General features: G+C 47.2%; 1 protein-coding gene across 1 annotated transcript in view; it reads left to right on the plus strand.

Annotated features, from left to right (window-relative positions):
• The first annotated feature begins 5,518 nt into the window (after positions 1 to 5,518).
• Positions 5,519 to 17,473, plus strand: part of Parp1 (poly(ADP-ribose) polymerase 1) — a 44,286-nt gene continuing 32,331 nt past the window's right edge. Inside the window, exons 1-2 of the mRNA XM_004653256.2 lie at positions 5,519 to 5,677; positions 10,761 to 10,926. Of these exons, the coding sequence (XP_004653313.2) occupies positions 5,558 to 5,677; positions 10,761 to 10,926 (286 nt within the window). The 5' untranslated portion in view covers positions 5,519 to 5,557. The remainder of the gene's footprint in view (positions 5,678 to 10,760; positions 10,927 to 17,473) is intronic.

Genomic DNA, 17,473 nt, shown 5'->3' on the forward strand with positions numbered 1-17,473 from the left:
TACTTAAAAGTATATTTTAAAACCAGGCGTGGTGGCGCACGCCTTTAATCCCAGCACTCGGGAGGCAGAGGTAGGAGGATCACCGTGAGTTCAAGGCCACCCTGAGACTACATAGTGAATTCCAGGTCAGCCTGGGCTAGAGTGAGACCCTACCTCAAAAAACCAAATATATATATATATATATATATACATATACATATATATACACATACATACATACATATACATACATACATACATATATACATATATATATATATTTTTAATATCCCATGGTAATGCCCTCCCTCTCCCCCCACTTTCCCCTTTGAAACTGCATTCTCCATCATATCCCCTCCCCTCCCCCTCTCAATCTCTCTTTTATTTTGATGTCAAGATTTTTTCCTCTTCTTATGATGGTCTTGTGTAGGTAGTGTCAGGCACTATAAGGTCGTGGATTTCCAGGCCATTTTGTGTGTGGGTGGGGATAGGAATTCTTAAAGATGTATGTTTGTATATCCAGAACCCTTATAACAATTCTGTGAACCCTATATATTCCTTTCCTGAACAAACATTTAACAAACTACCTTGATGCCATGGGAGCTTGCAGCTACACTATCAGACCCGCTATCACCAAATTTAAAACTGGAAGACCATCAAGCCAGGCGTGGTGGTGCATGTCTTTAATCCCAGGACTCAGGAGTCAGAGGTAGGAGGATTGCCTGTTGAGTTCAAGGCCACCCTGAGACCACACATTCATTCCAGGTCAGCCTGGGCTAGAGTGAAACCCTACCTCAAAAAAGGAAATAAGCTAACTAACTAAATAAAATAAAATAAAACCAGAAGGCCTCACAGACCAAGTTATAATACATGAATGACAGGGTTTGCTGAATCCATTTGAAAGACCTCATTGAGACCACCTGCTGCAAGGGGCACTTGCTGGGGTAAACACACACACTCAGGATTGGCAATAGGCAAGATGGAAGGACCCCACTCTTTAGACTTGGTTAAGGATCATCCACATGTCCTGTCTCTATCACATCAGGGTTCCACTAATGGTGGGATCAAATGACCAAAACCAAGGGGGCTGAAGATGGCTAGATGAGGGTACCTGACAATAAGTGTGCCAATTAATACCTATTCTATCAGAAAGACACAGGGATGGGTTGGAGAGATGGTTCAGCAATTAAGAAACTTGCCTGCAAAGCCTAACAACCCAGGTTCGATTCCCCAGTACACATATAAAAAGCTAGATGCACAAAGTGGCACATACATCTGGAATTTGCAGTGGCTAGAGGCCCTAGCAGGCCCATTTTTTTCCCTCTCTCTCTCTCCCTCTGACTAAAAATAAACAAACAAAAATGTTACAGAAAAAAACCCAAAAAACAAAAAAGAGGGCTAGAGAGAGGGCTTAGCAGTTAAGGTGCTTGCCTACAAAGCCAAAGGACCCAGGTTTGATTCCCCAGGACCCATGTAAGCCAGAAAGACACTAAGGTGGCACATGTGTCTGGAGTTCATTTGCACTGGCTGGAGGCCTCTGGAACACCCATTCTCTCTCTCCCTCCCTCCCTCTCTCTCTCCCTCAAATAAGTAAATAAAATTATTTTAAAATATATATTAGAAAAGAAAGACAACTTGCCAATCAGCCCACTGACAGACATGGAATTTATTCACAGTTTGGGACAAATTATATGGGTGCCAAAATGGGACCAGTGAGTAGCCATTTAGAGATGCCACAGTTGTCAACTCAGAGATGTAATGAATGTGGTTTTTTATTTAGTTACTGTTGTAGTTACCCTTTTGGGGTTTTGTTTTGTTTTTTTGAGGTAGGGTCTTGGTCTAACCCAGGCTGACCTGGAATTCTTTTTTTTTTTATTATTTTAAATCATTTTTATTTATATATTTGAGAGCGACAGAGAAAGAGGCAGACAGAAAGAAAGAGAGAGAATGGGTGCACCAGGGCCTCCAGCCACTGCAAACAATCTCCAGATGCATGCCCTATCTTGTGCATCTGGCTAAAGTGTGTCCTGGGGAATTGAGCCTCAAACTGGGGTCCTTAGGCTTCACAGGCAAGCACTTAACCACTAAGCCATCTCTCCAGCCCAGACCCGGAATTCTTTATGTAGTCCCAGGCTGGCCTCGAACTCACAACGATCCTCCTACCTCTGCCTCCTGAGTGCTGGGATTAAAGGTGTGTGCCACCATGCCTGGCAGAGAGAGAATGGGAGTGCCAGGGCCTCTAGCCACTGCAAATGAACTCCAGATGCATGCACCACCTTGTGCATCTGGCTTTAATGGGGAATGAAACTTGGGTTTAACACTTTAACTGCTGAGCCATCTCTCCAGTCTGCAGTTACCTTGTTGTTATTGGAACAGAATGTTCAGCCCAAAGCAGTTGATGGGGGATAGTTTTTGTTTTGGCTTACAGTCTCAAGGAGAAGCTTCATGATGGCAGGGAAAACATGGCATGAGCAGAGGCTGGACATGAACTCTGCCACAGCAGGTGGAAAACAGCAGCAAGGGAGTGAGCTGAACTCTGTTAAGGGGGAGCTGGCTACAAAATCCCTAAGCCCACCCCTAGCAAACACCTCTACCAGCAAGGCTCCACTTCCCGAACTGCCATCAACTGGGAACCAAGCATTCAAAACATGAGTTTAGGGAGGACATCTGATTCAAACCACCACAGTTAATATGGAAAAATCTAATTTGTTGCACAACACTTGCTGCTCATTATATTTTTTCAACCTAGCTAAGAGGTTACTACTCTTAAGATTTTTACCAATGCCTCCCAACCCTAATCTCTTGAGCTATTAGCGTCTGTATGCGTAACACTGTCCTTCCTAGGCAAGCACTCTACCATCGGTGAAACCACCTTATCACCAGCCTAGCCATACCCCGGCCCCGTGTATGTGTGTGGTGTGCATGCATATATGTGTGGATATATATGTCTGTGCATGTGCATGGAAAGACCAGACAGTGATGGTACGTCTCTCGCCGAACTTGACGCTTACCAGCTTGGTTAGACAAGCTAGCCAGCAAGCCCTGTCTCTGCCTCTCCAGTGCTGGGACCACTGACAGGCACCACCATTCTGAGCTTTGACAAGGATGCTGGGGATGTGAACACAAGTCCTCAAGACCTTTGCCTGCAGAGACATCTCACAGTCCCGGCCCAGCTTCTCATGGACTGCATTTGTCCTGATTGTTTTCTTGCCTCTACTGCAGAACTGAAGAGAGTGGATTGACTGCTTTTTGAAATAGTCTCACAGGGCGTGGTAGTGCATACCTTTGGACCCAGGACTTGGGAAACAGAGGTAGGAGGACTGCCCATGAGTTCGAGGCCACCCGAAGGCTACATAGTGAATTCCAGCTCAGCCTCGGCTAGAGTGAAACCCTACCTTGAAAAAACGAAAACAATAAAAATAAAAAATAAAAAGAGCCCATTCTCTCTCTCTCCCTCTATCTGTCTTTCTCTCTGTGTCTGTCGCTCTCAAATAAATAAATAAATAAATAAAAATTTTAAAAAAATAAAAAGAAAGAAGGAAACAGCCTCATTATGTAGTCCATGGTTGGGTTCAAAAATTAGAGCACTGATGGGCTGGAGAGATGGCTTAGCAGTTAAGCGCTTGCCTGTGAAGCCTAAGGACCCTGGTTCGAGGCTCGATTCCCTAGGACCTACGTTAGTTAGCCAGATGCACAAGGGGGCACATGTATCTAGAGTTCGTTTGCAGTGCTGGAGGACTTGGCATGCCCATTCTCTCTCTCTCTCTGCCTCTTTCTCTGTCACTTTCAAATAAATAAATAAACATGAAACAAAATTTTTTTTTTTAATTAGAGCATTGAGGGCTGGAGAGATGGCTTAGCAGTTAAGGTGCTTGCCTGCAAAGCCAAAGGATACAGGTTCAATTCCCAAGTACCCACATAAATCAGATTCACAAGATGGTGCATGCATCTGGGGTTCAATTGCAATGGCTGGAGGTTCTGGTGCATCCATTCTCTTTGCCTCTTTTGCTCTTTCTCTCTCCTCTCTCTCATTAAAAAAAAAAAAAAAAAAAAAAGCCAAGCATGGTGGCACATGCCTTTAATTTCAACATTCAGGAGGCACAGGTAGGAGGAATGCCATGAGTTCGAGGCCACCCTGAGACTACATACTGAATTCTAAGTCAGCCTGAGCTAGAGTGAGACCCTGCTTCAAAACAAACAAACAAAATTACAGCACTGAGACCACATGTTTTTGGGAATAGGGACCTTATTAGGGGGTTGGAACAGGAGTTTTTGGAGAAGGGGAGGGGCAAGAAACTGAAAATTGGCAAAGGATTGCAGCACTGCCAGCCCAGAAGCGACACTGTGTAGCAAAGGATGGAAGTCAGGAGTGAGTTGAGAAGCAGAGAGAGCAAGAAAGAGGAAACATGAGAACCATGCATAAGTAAAAAGGAGAGCAGATGGGGGGGGGGCAGAGACAGAGAGATACACAGAAAGAGGTGCAGAGAGAAATACACACCTTCAGGAAAAGAGCCAGAAAGAGGGAGAAAGAATGCCACCTGGCCTTTTATGCCCATGCCCTTAGGGCATGGCGACTTGCCCAGTGGAGGAGAGGGGGCTGTGGAGGTACAGGTTAGTACTCAGGGAAGAAGCCAGGTTGGCTAGGCCTCCTGTTGAGTGTCCATCAAGTGGTGGTGGTGGGGAAATGGGTAGGGAACTCTGAAACTAACTGTTCAGGCTGGCCTTGAACTCCGGGCTCTTCTTGCCTCAGTTTCCCTAGTGCTGAGATTACAGACGTGTCATCACACCCTATCTGAGCAGTCTGAAATATAGAACACTCACAGTAAAGATGCTTTTTTTTTAAAAAAAATCGGACCAAAGTAGGAGGATCGTTGTGAGTTCGAGGCCGGCCTGAGACTACATAATGAATTCCAGGTCAGCCTGGGCTACAGCGAGACCTTACCTCAAAAATAAAATAAAATAAAATAAAATAAAATAAAATAAAATAAAATAAAATAAAATAAAATAAAATAAAATAGGGAGCTGGAGAGATGGCTTAGCAATTAAGGCGCTTGCCTGCGAAGCCTATGGATCCAGGTTTGATTCTCCAGGTCCCACGTAAGCCAGATGCACAAGGTGGCGCGTGCATCTGGCGGCGTTCGTTTGCAGTGGCTGGAGGCCCTGGCGCGCCCATTCTCTCTCTAATAAATAAATAAAAATAAAATAAATCTAAAAAAAAAAAACCGGGGATTAGTTGCGAGAGCAAGGAAACTTTCCTGGGACAAAGCGACTAAAAGCAGGAGTTATGGCAACACCTTCCAAGACATACCGGGCCCGCGCCGCCTCGTCCCAGACGCCGCTGGAGCAGCACGCGCAGGCGCAGACGCCGGCCCCGCCCCGTGAGTCCGCGGCCCCGCCCCCAGCGGCGCGCGCCGAGGGTCGTTCCCGCCGCCAGGCATCAGCAATCAATCCCGAGCGTCTCCGCGCGCCTGCGGGAGGGAAACGGACGCGCTGTGGGAGCGGAGAGTCCGCGGCGGCGGCGGCGGCGGCGGCGGCGGCGGCGTCGGGCTGCGGGAGCCGCGGCGGCACGAGCAGGAGGATGGCGGAGGCTCGGGACCGGCTCTATCGAGCGGAGTACGCTAAGAGCGGCCGCGCCTCTTGCAAGAAATGCAGCGAGAGTATCCCCAAGGACTCGCTGCGCATGGCCATCATGGTGCAGGTGCGGCCTGGGCTGGGGGCTGGGGTGGGCCGGGCTCGGTGAGCGCGAGGCTGGCCTGGGTCCCTCTCGCCCGCGAGGGGGTCGCCGTGACCCCGAGGGCCAGGCGGGCGGCGGGGAGGGCGGGAGGGCGAGGAAGACCCGCCCCGGAGCCTGCACGGCCTGCGGCACTGCTGCCCCCTTTCCGTAAGGCCCACCCGGCGGTTTTCGCTGATCCTGCCCGGGAAATGAAGGGTCTGCAGCTGGCGGGGCTTCTGGCCTTGTAAAAAATAAAAACAAAAAATAATCATAAAAGAGCCACTTCGCTCTATGTTTCTGGGTGGTGGGAGAGTTCTCGGTTCTTTCACCTCCCCCTGGTGTTAGGTGGGGGTGGGAGATGTGCGCGTGCCTCTGATTTTGGACGGCCTTGTTGCAGAAGATTTTTTTTTTTTTTTTGTCCTACGTGGATGGAGAGGACTGGCATGTGAGGATTTTTCTCCCCTTTAAGCCTATTTTTGGTTATCCTTTCTACACGCTCGGTTTTTTTTTTTTTTCAGTTATACAAGACAGTGCCATTTCTGTACAGCGCATTCATTTGGGGCCTAATTAATGGTTGGAAGTATTTTCCCCAATCTTTTCAGGGGCACACAGACATTCTCGGTCCTTTTGCAGCTGTCTGGTCTGAGTAAGACTAGACTTTTTGGAACATTGAGGATCCCGTCAGATGTTCCCCAGAAAGTTTAGGGGCCGGGAAAGAGCTGGGGAGTACTGAGAGAGGTGGGCTAAAAGGCCCCTGCCTGTACCAGGGTTTCCTGCCTCCTGGACTAGTGGTTTGCTAATGTCTTTCTTTGTAATTGTGGCCCTCGCCTGCTCTGTGCCTCTCCACCTCCCCCATACACTGTCCGTTACCAAGTTCAGTGCTAATGGCCAAAGTCATTGATTTCCCTTGCTGCCCGGATGCTGTAAGTGTGTTTCAGTAATGGACTGATAGCCCTCAATGGTTTTCCGTACTTCGGGAGTTGAACGACAGTATTAATCCACTGGGCACCAGCTGCATGTCTGTGATTTCACTTCCTGCTATGGCAGTTGTCATCTTGGTGCCCTCCAGGCCTGCCTAGCTCAGTGCCTGACATGGTATTTATTTTGGGAAATTTATTAGGTGGAAATTAGGTTCCAGGTACTTAATGAATGCAATTACCGTTGATCAACAAAACCACAGGTACCCGCCTTTATGAGCCCAGCACCTGGGAGGCTGAGATCCCTAGATCTCAAGGCCAGCCTGGGGCTGCAGAGTGACTTCCAAGTCTGCCAGGGCTACAGTGAGACCCGCAAACACACACACACAGAGCAGGTACTGCTAACACATCTTTACTGCTTTTACGTTCACGGTACAAGGACAATGAATTTGATCTAGAGATTAGTGATGATGGATATAAAGATTTTCATAAAGATGACACAGAATCCATCCTTTGGAACTTTCAGAGGGAGATTGGCAAGCTTTGCTCTACTGGGTGGGTGGTATCTGATGGAGCTGGGTGCTAGGCAGTGTGCCCAGATGAAGAGCCCAAGATAGCCCAGCCAAGTGTGTGTTTGATTAAGAGCCCATATTCACCAAAGTAGGGCAGGAAGATGGAGATAATGAAGTGGGCGGGGCCTAGGCATTGAGGCTTACTTGCTAAGCCCTGTCTCCTGCTCAGGTCTTTGGACCCTAACCTGGAGGTGTGGAGCGACCTGCTCTGGAGTTCTCACTGCTACTGCAGGGGTTCTCAGCCTAGGGTCTGGGTAGTGAAGAGTTGAGATGATAAAAACCTCACATCTGTATATCCTCATTTAACCTTTAAATTAAATCCATTATTTCCTGGTCGTGAATGTAAGCAGCAAAGTAAAAAAGTCTTAGCAGTTACTGGGATTTTGGTCACCAGTGGTACCACATGAAGAATTACTGTACTATTAGAAAGGTGCTAGTAGGGCTGGAGAGATGGCTTAGCGGTTAAGCGCTTGCCTGTGAAGCCTAAGGACCCTGGTTCGAGGCTCGGTTCCCCAGGTCCCACGTTAGCCAGATGCACAAGGGGGCGCACGCGTCTGGAGTTCGTTTGCAGAGGCTGGAAGCCCTGGCACGCCCATTCTCTCTCTCTCCCTCTATCTGTCTTTCTGTGTCTGTCTCTCTCAAATAAATTTTTTAAAAAATTAATAAAAGAAAGAAAGAAAGGTGCTAGTACAGCCAGGCGTGACGGCACACACCTTTTTCAACCCCAGCACTCGGAAGGCAGAGGTAGGGGAGGATTGCAGTTACTTCGAGGCCAGCCTGAGACTACACAGTGAATTCCAGGTCAGCCTGGGCTAGAGTGAGAGCCTGCCTTGAAAAAGAAAGAAAGGGGCTGGAGAGATGGCTTAGCAGTTATGGCGCTTGCCTGCAAAGCCAAAGGACCCAGGTTTGACTCCCCAGGACCCATGTAAACCAGATGCACAAGGGAGCACATGCATCTGGAGTTTGTTTGCAGTAGCTGGAGGTCCTGGTGTGCCTATTCTCTCTCTCCCTCTCTCTGCCTATTTCTGTATCTCTCAGAAATAAATAAAGATATGCACATAGTTGAATTTCAGGACTACATATCAAGACTGTGTCACATACACGCACAAAAAAATACAAACACAATTTAAAAAAAAAAGAAAAAGAAAGAAAGGTGAAGTAAAGTTTTCTCTGAGTTACCTTGGTTTTTCTGAGACTCTGGGCTTGTCTCAAAGTCCTGATTCTCCCAAGGGCTGGGATCACAGCTTTCGGCCACCTTGCCAGGCCTTTTTGTTGTTTTTGGTTTTCAAGGCAGGGTCTGACTATAGCCCCAGACTAGCTTCATATTCCACAGTTTTACTGGGTGCTGAGACTAAAGGCTTGTGCCACCTCGCCCTGCTGGCTCTACACTTGGCCTTTTTAGTACTTACATAATTATTCCAGTATAATCCATTTCCTTCATGGTCTTTACACATTGTATTGGGCTTTTTAGGATGCCCCCGTGGAAAGAGAACATCCACTGGCCTCACTAGCTGGCCAGAGGACTTTAGTGGGCAGAACAGAGACAAGACCCACACTGCTGTCTAGAGGAAGGGGAAGGGCAAGGGATAATGGTGTGTGGGGGGGGTGACCCAGATAGTTTAGCCTTCTGGACCCTTCGTCAGGTTTACTTAATAGTGAAAGAAACTATAGAAATTATTCACAGTAAGGGTGATTCTTCTGTCGTTGGGGTTGAGTCCAGTTTTAACCTAGGCTGAGCCTGTGGGCTGGTGCATTTAAATATCTTCTTTTACATTTGTATAGGAGGATTGTTTCCTGGAACTCTTTTTGGAGAAGCCTGGGGGAGGGGGAATGGTTCCTCTCAACTGTTTGACTCAGGTCAGATCTTGGGAGGGTTTGAGCTCTCCTAGGTAAGGTCTATCTGTGGGTTGCAGGCAGGAGGCATGGCCTGCTTTATCTGGAAGGAAATGTATGTTGTTGGTGCCCTAGGGCTTTGCTTGGTTCTCTGTTTGGTGGGTCACACCCTGGATCGTATACCCTGCCTGTTTATGCTCCAGGGGCGGAGGCCAGCATCCTTAGGAACTTGGTCTATTTCCTTTCCGCCAGTTATTCTCAGTCCTGAGCTTTCCTATAGCTTTTTTCTCCTCCGTATTTGGTCCTCTGAGTGTGCACTCAGTATGACGATGGGCCAACAGCCACATGCCACCTTCTGGAAGATGGACCAGGGTTGGAGCCAGTACAGGGCTTTCAAGTTCTGTGGAGTGTCAGAGAGCCCGATGTTGAGTGGGCTCAGAAACGTTTTGGTGTGGTGTGGAGGCCATCTTTTCTGCAGCATTCACCCATCCCTGGTTTCTTTCTTCCCTCTAGTCTTAGCATTCAACAGACATATTGCTGCCTCCTGTGACAGACATTATTAGATGCTTAAATCTGGAGATACTGGTTCTGAAGGGAGGAGTGAAAGGACCCTTAGCACCTTAGGAAGTTTGTGAGCTGAGCTCTGAGAAGAGCCTAGAGCTTGCAGAAAGTCACCTAGACAGGCATTGGCCTTACATTTTAATGTGTCCAAAAGGAAGCCACTCACAGCAGTGGCTCATTGGGGTGTCTGACCTGTAATAACTTTTCCAAACAAATATTTCTCTGATCCCACAACTCCATGGCATCTATTTTCCGTGTCCTGTAGAGGTGGCTGTGTGTGGGGGGGTACTCTTACTTTGGTCAGTTCAGTTCTAGGTAGCATTTCTGAGGCTGTTAGTGGAAGAGCCCTGGTGTCAGATTCCCCTCCTGGCTCCCCCATTTACTGCCTGTGTGGCCCCTTCCCGAGGCAGGGTTCTTCACCTGTGAGGTGGGAATGCTGGTGCTTACCCAGAGACAAGTTGTGGGGTGCGCAGCTGGAAGGACTGAGTCCGTGATAGCGTCCCCCATCCAGGGCTGAGCAGCTTGGGAAAGAAAGAAAGGAAATGCATGAAGACAGAATGGTGCCTTTCCGCTGGGCCAGCACAGGGAACAGGTGCCCCCTGTGCGGTGGCCTTTCTCGCCACCGCCTGCTGCCCCAGACTGTCTTCTGGCCTGCCTTGTCCACAGAATTGATTTCTCCTAGCGGCTTGCCTGCTGCTAGCCTGACACATCTCTGCCTGGCTCGTGGTTATCTAGGTCTTGTTCCACATTATTTTTAACCAGTTTTTCTGGGTCACCCAGACCCTTGGAGCCCAAGCTTGATTGTGGCACTAGCTGGCTCTCCCAGCAGGTGTGAGGGGCATAGTGCCCTGTAGGTCTTGCTAGACTGTGCAGCAAGTCACTGGCGGGCAGTGACATCCACAAAAGGAACGTGAGGCAGAGCTGTGCTGTAGGACTCCATCTGTAGCTGTGCTTCCTGTCCTGAGACAATGGACTTGGCAATAGCCAGCCACAAGTTTTCACTTTCAGGAAAAATCTTGAGAATTCTAAGAAACTGGTTCCTACCCATCTGTAACTCTGTGACACTGATAGGCCACCGACCAGGCCATCGTCGTCTTGGGAACAGGGAGGAAAACAAGCTGGAGGTGCTCCCTGAGACTGAGGTGGGAGACTCACAGTCCTCTTCCTCCTCCGCTTGCTTTGCAGTCACCCATGTTCGATGGAAAGGTCCCACACTGGTACCACTTCTCCTGCTTCTGGAAGGTGGGCCACTCCATCCGGCAGCCTGACGTCGAGGTGGACGGGTTCTCTGAGCTGCGGTGGGATGACCAGCAGAAGGTCAAGAAGACGGCAGAGGCTGGGGGAGTGGCAGGTAAGAGCGCCCAGGAGGACGCAGGTGTTTGTCCTGTCCCCAGCTTGCCCTAATGTCCCTGACACAGGTGATTCAAGAGCACAATGCCAGTATTATTTCAGCAGCACTTCCCGTTGTTTAAAGCATAATATTTGACTTTTGTCTTTCATGATAGCTGAAAATGTCTTTAAATTTATATAGTGTTTTGTTGGTGGTTTTTCCCTTGCCGTGTGCGTGCGCGCCATCTCTGGCTTTATGTGGATGTTGGGAAGTTAAGCTGAGGCCGATAGGCTTTGCAAGCAAATGCCTTTAGCCACTGAGCTATTACGTCCTCAGCACAAGATCTTGTTTTCTGCTTGATTTTTATTGCTTTTGTGTGTATGGGGCCGGAGGAGGGGTGCACACAGGGCACTTTGCAGCCAGCTTTACGAGTGTACTGGAGAATCAAACTGAAGTTGATAGACTTTTCAGTGCTTGGGGGGAGTCACTTGGAATATTTTTTAAAGGTAGGTTTAGGGTCATAATAAAACTGAGCAAAGGCTGGAGAGATGGCTTAGCAGTTAAAGCACTTGCTGCAAAGCCTAAGGACCCAGGTTCAATTACTCAGTACCCACATAAACCAGATGCACAAGGTGGGCACATGCATCTAGAGTTTGTTTGCAGTGGCTAGAGGCTCTGGTGTGTCCAAATTCTCTCTCTCTCTCAAATAAATAGTAAAATATCTTTTTAAAAAAATCTGAGCAAAGTGTAGAGTTACAGCATTCCCATAGACCCTGTCCCCACTGTCATCGCCTTTGTACCGCACTTCCTGACACTCATTGGCAGAGCTTCATTGACATATCACTGTCCAGGATTCATAGTTCCCCCTGGGGTTCACTCTGCTTTGTACACTTGGATGGATAAAATAACATGTATTCACTACTGTAGTGTCATCCACTGCTTTCCGGATCCTCTGCGCTCCTCCTTCCCATGAAACCACTGGTCTTTTGTGGTCTCTGGGGTTTTGTTTTTGTTTTTGTTTTTTTGTCTTAGCCTTGCCATGCTAGGTTACATAGAGAACAGGAGTTCGTGGTGCCTACTGGGACAAGAGAGGACAAGTGTAATTGTCCATTCATATCCATAATTCAAAGGACTGGTTCTAGGACCAAAATCTGGGAGTGCCACCAGAACATAAAAAACTTAGATCTTGCCGGGAAACAGAAACTTAGGCCTACTGAGGACTCTGAAGCCTGTCATGGCGTCCATCTGGTTCCTGAGTCCTTCACACACCAGGTCCTCTAGCTGCTGCATATGAACTCTGGTTGTGTGTACCGCTTTGTGCATCTGGCTTTATGTTGGCACTGGGGAATTGAACCCAGGTCGTTGGTTTTGCAGGCAAGCTCCTTACTTTGAGACAGTGTGGTTTGAATGTGAACCATCCCCCAGAGGCTCATGTGTTTGTGATTGTGTGATTGGGTCTCTTGCTCCATCCTCAGCTGGTGGCTGTTAGGGAGATGGAGCCTTGCTGGAGGTATGCCCTGCAGGTGGGCCTTGCCTTTTATTAGTTCACCTCTAAGCCCCTTACTTAGATGCCTTCCATCCATGTGGCCTCTCGCTTTTGCTGCTTCCCACCATGCTTTGCCTGCCATGATGAAGCTTTCCCTTGAAACTTGAGGCTGAAGTAAACCCTTTCCTCTCACATGCTGCTTTTGGTCAGGTGTTTTGTCCCAGCAATGAGAAGAGAAGGCAACTGCAAAAGGCAAGGTCTGATTTGCATCAACTTGCCTCAAACTTGTGACCCCTCCTGCCTCAGCCTGTAGAGGATTCGGGATTACAGACATGTCCCACTCTCTCACATAATTTTTGAGGTAGGGTCTTGCTCTAGCCCAGGCTGACCTTGAACTCACTATGTAGTCTTAGGGTAGCCTCAAATTCATGGTGATCCTTCTACCTCTGCCTCCTGAGTACTGGGTTTAAAGGAGTGCTTCACCATGCCCAGCTTTCTTCCATATACTTTAGGCCATCTCTAGAGGGCTTAGGTTATCTAGTACAATGTAGAGGATGTGAAAATAGTTGTTAAACTGTATTGTTTCAGGAATAGTGGTTAAGAAAAAAAGGTGTACATGTTTAAGGCAGATAAAACTCTACCCCTCAATATTTTTGACCCATGCATAATTGAATTTATGCGAGTATGAAAGCCACAGGCACAGATGGCCAACTGGGAAAGCAGCAGCCAGTGGTTCAGGAGGTGGCCAAATCGATCTCTTGCCACAGAGCTTCAAAATAGGAAGGAGGTGGGTGTCCTGTCCTGGGTTCTTTCATCCGTGCCATGATCGCCCAGTGCTGCTACTTCTCTGTACTTGGGGGGGACCTGGCCAGAACCTTGCCTAAATCTGGGTGGAGGTGGGGAGGAGGCTGCAGAGTGAGGCCTGTTGATTAGCCTGCTGTGGCCTGGCCCTTGTCCTGCAGTAATGGCAGTGTTAAGGGAGTAAGGAATCTGACCCCAGCAACCACTGGTCTCCATTTATCAACTAGTTTTTCTCTTCCCAAAGTGAGTCATCTTGTACATGCAGCTTCTTAAACCGGATCACTACTCACCTGGATTGTGTAGTTGAATATACAGGTCTTGAAAAATTTGTCAAGAGTCAAAAGTACCTGAGCACACTGAAGGTTGGTTGGTTGGTTGGTTGGTTGGTTGGTTGGTTGGTTGTTTTTTGCTTAGGCTTAGGATCAAACCCAGAGCCTTAAGCATGCAAGGCAAGCTATATCTCTAGCCTGGAACGTTCGAATTTTAAAATTGCTGGGCATATTGCTGACTTGAGTCCCATTTAAAAAAACAATCTGGGGCTGGAGAAATGGTTAAGGCATTTGCCTGCAAAGCCAAAGGACCTTGGTTCAATTCTCCAGGTCCCACATAAGCCAGATGCACAAGGTGATGCATGCATCTGTAGTTTGTTTGCAGTGTCTGCCTATCTTTCTCTCATTCACTCAACTAACTAACTAAATAAATAAATATGCAAAGCCAGATGCACCCAGTGATGTGTTTGGAGTTCTGGCACACCCATTCTCTCCATACACACCCAATTGCTAATAAATAAGAATATTAGCTGGGTGTGGTAGCCTACACCTTTAATCTCACCACTCAAGGAGGCAGAGATAGGAGGATCATTTTAAGTCAGAGGCCACCCTGAGACTACATAGTGAATTCCAGGTCAGCCTGGGCTAGAGTGAGACCCTACCTCAAAAAACCAAAACAAGAAAACATTGTTTATATGGGAGGGAGAGAAGGGCACACCAGGGCCTCCAACTGCTGTAGTTGAACTCCAAATGTGTACTACCTTGTGTACATGTGCAACCTTATACATGTGTCAGCTTGTACATCTGGCTTACATGGGATATGGGGAGTCAAACATGGGTCTAGGCTTCACAGGCACACACCTTAACTGCTAAGTCATCTTTCCAGCTCCGTTTAATATTTTATTTTTATTTATTTGAGAGAGCAAGAGAGAATGGGCACACCAAGGCCTCTAGCCACTGCAAACTCCAGACACATGTGCCACTTTGTGCATCTGGTTTTACATAGGTCCTGGGGAATAGAACTTGGGTCCTTTGGCTTTGCATGCAAGCACTTTAACTGCTAAACCATCTCTGCAGCCCTGGATTGTTTCTAGTTGTGTTTTTTTTTTTTTTTTTTTTTCCCAGATAGGGTCTTGCTGTAGCCCAGGCTGACCTGGAATTCATTATCTAGTCTCAGGGTGGCCTTGAACTCATGGTGATCCTCCTACCTCTGCCTCCCAAGTGCTGGGATTAAAGGCCTGTGGCACCACACCCAGCCAGCCCTGTTTTGCTCGTTTGTTTGCTTGCTTGATTTTTTGAGGTAGAGTCTCGAAGTAGCTCGGGCTGACCTGGAATTCACTGTGTGTTTTAGGCTGACCTCAACACTGGGTGCTGTGCTGCTTTTGAGGCTAGAATTGTAATCTCTTAACTAGAGTAGTCTGCTCCAAACTTCTTATACATCCTGGACCACCACACCCTGCTCCTAGTTTCAAGAAATGGAGTTACCCCACAAAGGGATAAATGATGTGAAGGCCTCTGTTTGCTTTTGCTTTTTTTGAGACAGGATTTCACTGTGTAGGCAAGGATAGCCTCCGACTCATGATCCTTCTGCCTCCAGAGCGCTGTGATTAAAGATGTGTGCCACTGTGTCTAATTATTTTGGTGCCAGGGATTTCTCCTTTGTTTGCCTATTCTTTGCTGTTGGTGACTCTGGGTTGTTGCTGTTGAAGTTACTACCAGTAGAGCTAGGGTTAACATTGGCGTGCAAGCTGACCGGTGTGCATTTGCTTCCGCAGTCAGCACCAGCATGCTGGGGTGGCAGCAGCTGAACAAGGCTGGCTTCCAGCTTCTTCCCTGTGACTTGGGCTTCTAACCTGGGTACTCCAGCTGGAGCAGCAGCTCCACTGAGCTAGCTCCCCAGCCCTAGTTTTTTGGCTTAAAGGAGTCTGATTTGTTGAAAGTTGTCATCTATGCTAACACAGATAGATGTTCTTCTTTTTTTTAATATCAAATTTTTATTAACATTTTCCATGACTATAAAAAATACCCACGGTAATACCCTCCCCCCACTTTCCCCTTTGAAATTCCATTCTCCATCATATCCCCTCCTGTTGGGCTCCTTCCCACACAGGTAGTGCCAAGGGAAAAACAGGCCTGCTGGTTCCTCCCTAGGGGTTGAAGGGATGATGAGCATGAGGACCCAGAAACCTAACCTAACCCTAACCTCTCCTGGCCACCAGAGAAAAACGACACTGAGTGGGGAGTCCTTTCAAAGCAGGAACTCAAGTTATTGTTACAGGCGGGTGTTTATATAATGTTGAGAACGAAGGTGGAGACTTTAGGGTGGGGTGAGATGTAAGGGCCAATAGCATACGCAACCTTTGAGATGATTGGTTGTAAGTGCGCATGAGCAGGAGACTCTTAACTTCCTGTGCCGAAGTGGCAGGCCAGAGCCATTTGGCCCCCTGCTGAGTTCTAAGTGCCCACAGGCAGGAATTCTAATTTCCTGTGTGGAAATAGCAGGCCAGGGGCCATTTGGCCCCCTGCTGAGTCATAGCTGGGCCATGGCAATTAGGCTCAGGAAGTTCCACTAGGCCTCAGTCCTGGCCTCTCAAGGCCCAACACCCTCTCCATCTCAATCATTCTACTTATATATATACAATACCAACCTATTAAGTGCCCTCTTCCCTTCCTTTCTCTTCCCTTTATGTCTCCTTTATAATTTACTGGCCCCTGCTACTATTTTCTTTCTCACACAGAAGCCCAGTCATCTGTAGCTAGGATCCACATATGAGAGAGAACCTGCTTGGCTTTCTGGACCTGGGTTACCTCACTGAGTGTAATCCTTTCCAGATCCATCCATTTTTCTTCAAATTTCATAACTTCATTTTTCTTCCACTGAGTAGAACTCCATTGTATAAGTGTGCCACACCTTCATTATCCACTCATCAGTTGAGGGACATCTAGGCTGGTTCCATTTCCCAGCTATTATAAATTGAGCAGCAATAAACATGGTTGAGGACATACTTGTAAGGAAATGAGTCCTTAAGATATATGCCTAGGAGAGCTATAGCTGGGTCATATGGTAGATCAATCTTTAGCTGTTTTAGGAACCTCCACGCTGATTTCCACAATGGCTGGACCAAATTGCATTCCCACCAGCAGTGTAGAAGGGTTCCTCTTTTTCCACATCCCTGCCAGCATTGATGATCATTTGTTTTCATGGTGGCAGCCAATCTGACAGGAGTGAGATGGAATCTTGATGTAGTTTGAATCTGTATTTCCCTGATGACTAGTGATGTAGAACATTTTTTTAGACGCTTATATGCCATTTGTGTTTCTTCCTTTGAGAACTCTCTATTTAGCTCCATAGCCCATTTTTTGATTGGCTTGTTTGATTCCTTATTAACTTTTTGAGTTCTTTTTCTTTGTATATCCTAGATATTAGTCCTCTATCAGATATATAGCTGGCGAAGATTTTTTCCCATTCTGTAGGTTGCCTCTTTGCTTTATTCACAGTGTCCTTTGCAGTGCAAAATCTTTGTAATCTCATGAGGTCCCAGTTATTAATCTGTGGTTTTATTGACTGAGCAATTGGGGTTGTATTCAGAAAGTCTTTGCCAAGACCAACATGTTGAAGGGGTTCCCCTACTTTTTCCTTTAGCAGTTTTAGAGTTTCCAGTCTGATGTTAAGGTCTTTAATCCATTTGGACTTAATTCTTGTGCATGGAGAGATAGAAGGATCTATTTTCATCCTTCTACAGATATCTATCCAGTTTTCCCAACCATTTGCTGAAAAGGCTATCTCTTCTCCAGTGTGTATTTTTGGCATTTTTATCGAATATCAGGTGGCTGTAGCTACCTGGACTTACATCTGGTTCCTCTATTCTGTTCCATTGATCTACATGTCTACTTTTGTGCCAGTACCACACTGTTTTTTGTTACTATGACTCTGTAGTATAGGTTAAAATCAGGTATGGTGATACCACCAGCCTCTTTTTTGTTGCTCAGTATTATTTTAGATATTCGAGGT

The sequence above is a fragment of the Jaculus jaculus genome, chromosome 1 (genome assembly GCF_020740685.1).
Source record: "Jaculus jaculus isolate mJacJac1 chromosome 1, mJacJac1.mat.Y.cur, whole genome shotgun sequence".
Lineage (NCBI taxonomy): Eukaryota > Metazoa > Chordata > Mammalia > Rodentia > Dipodidae > Jaculus > Jaculus jaculus.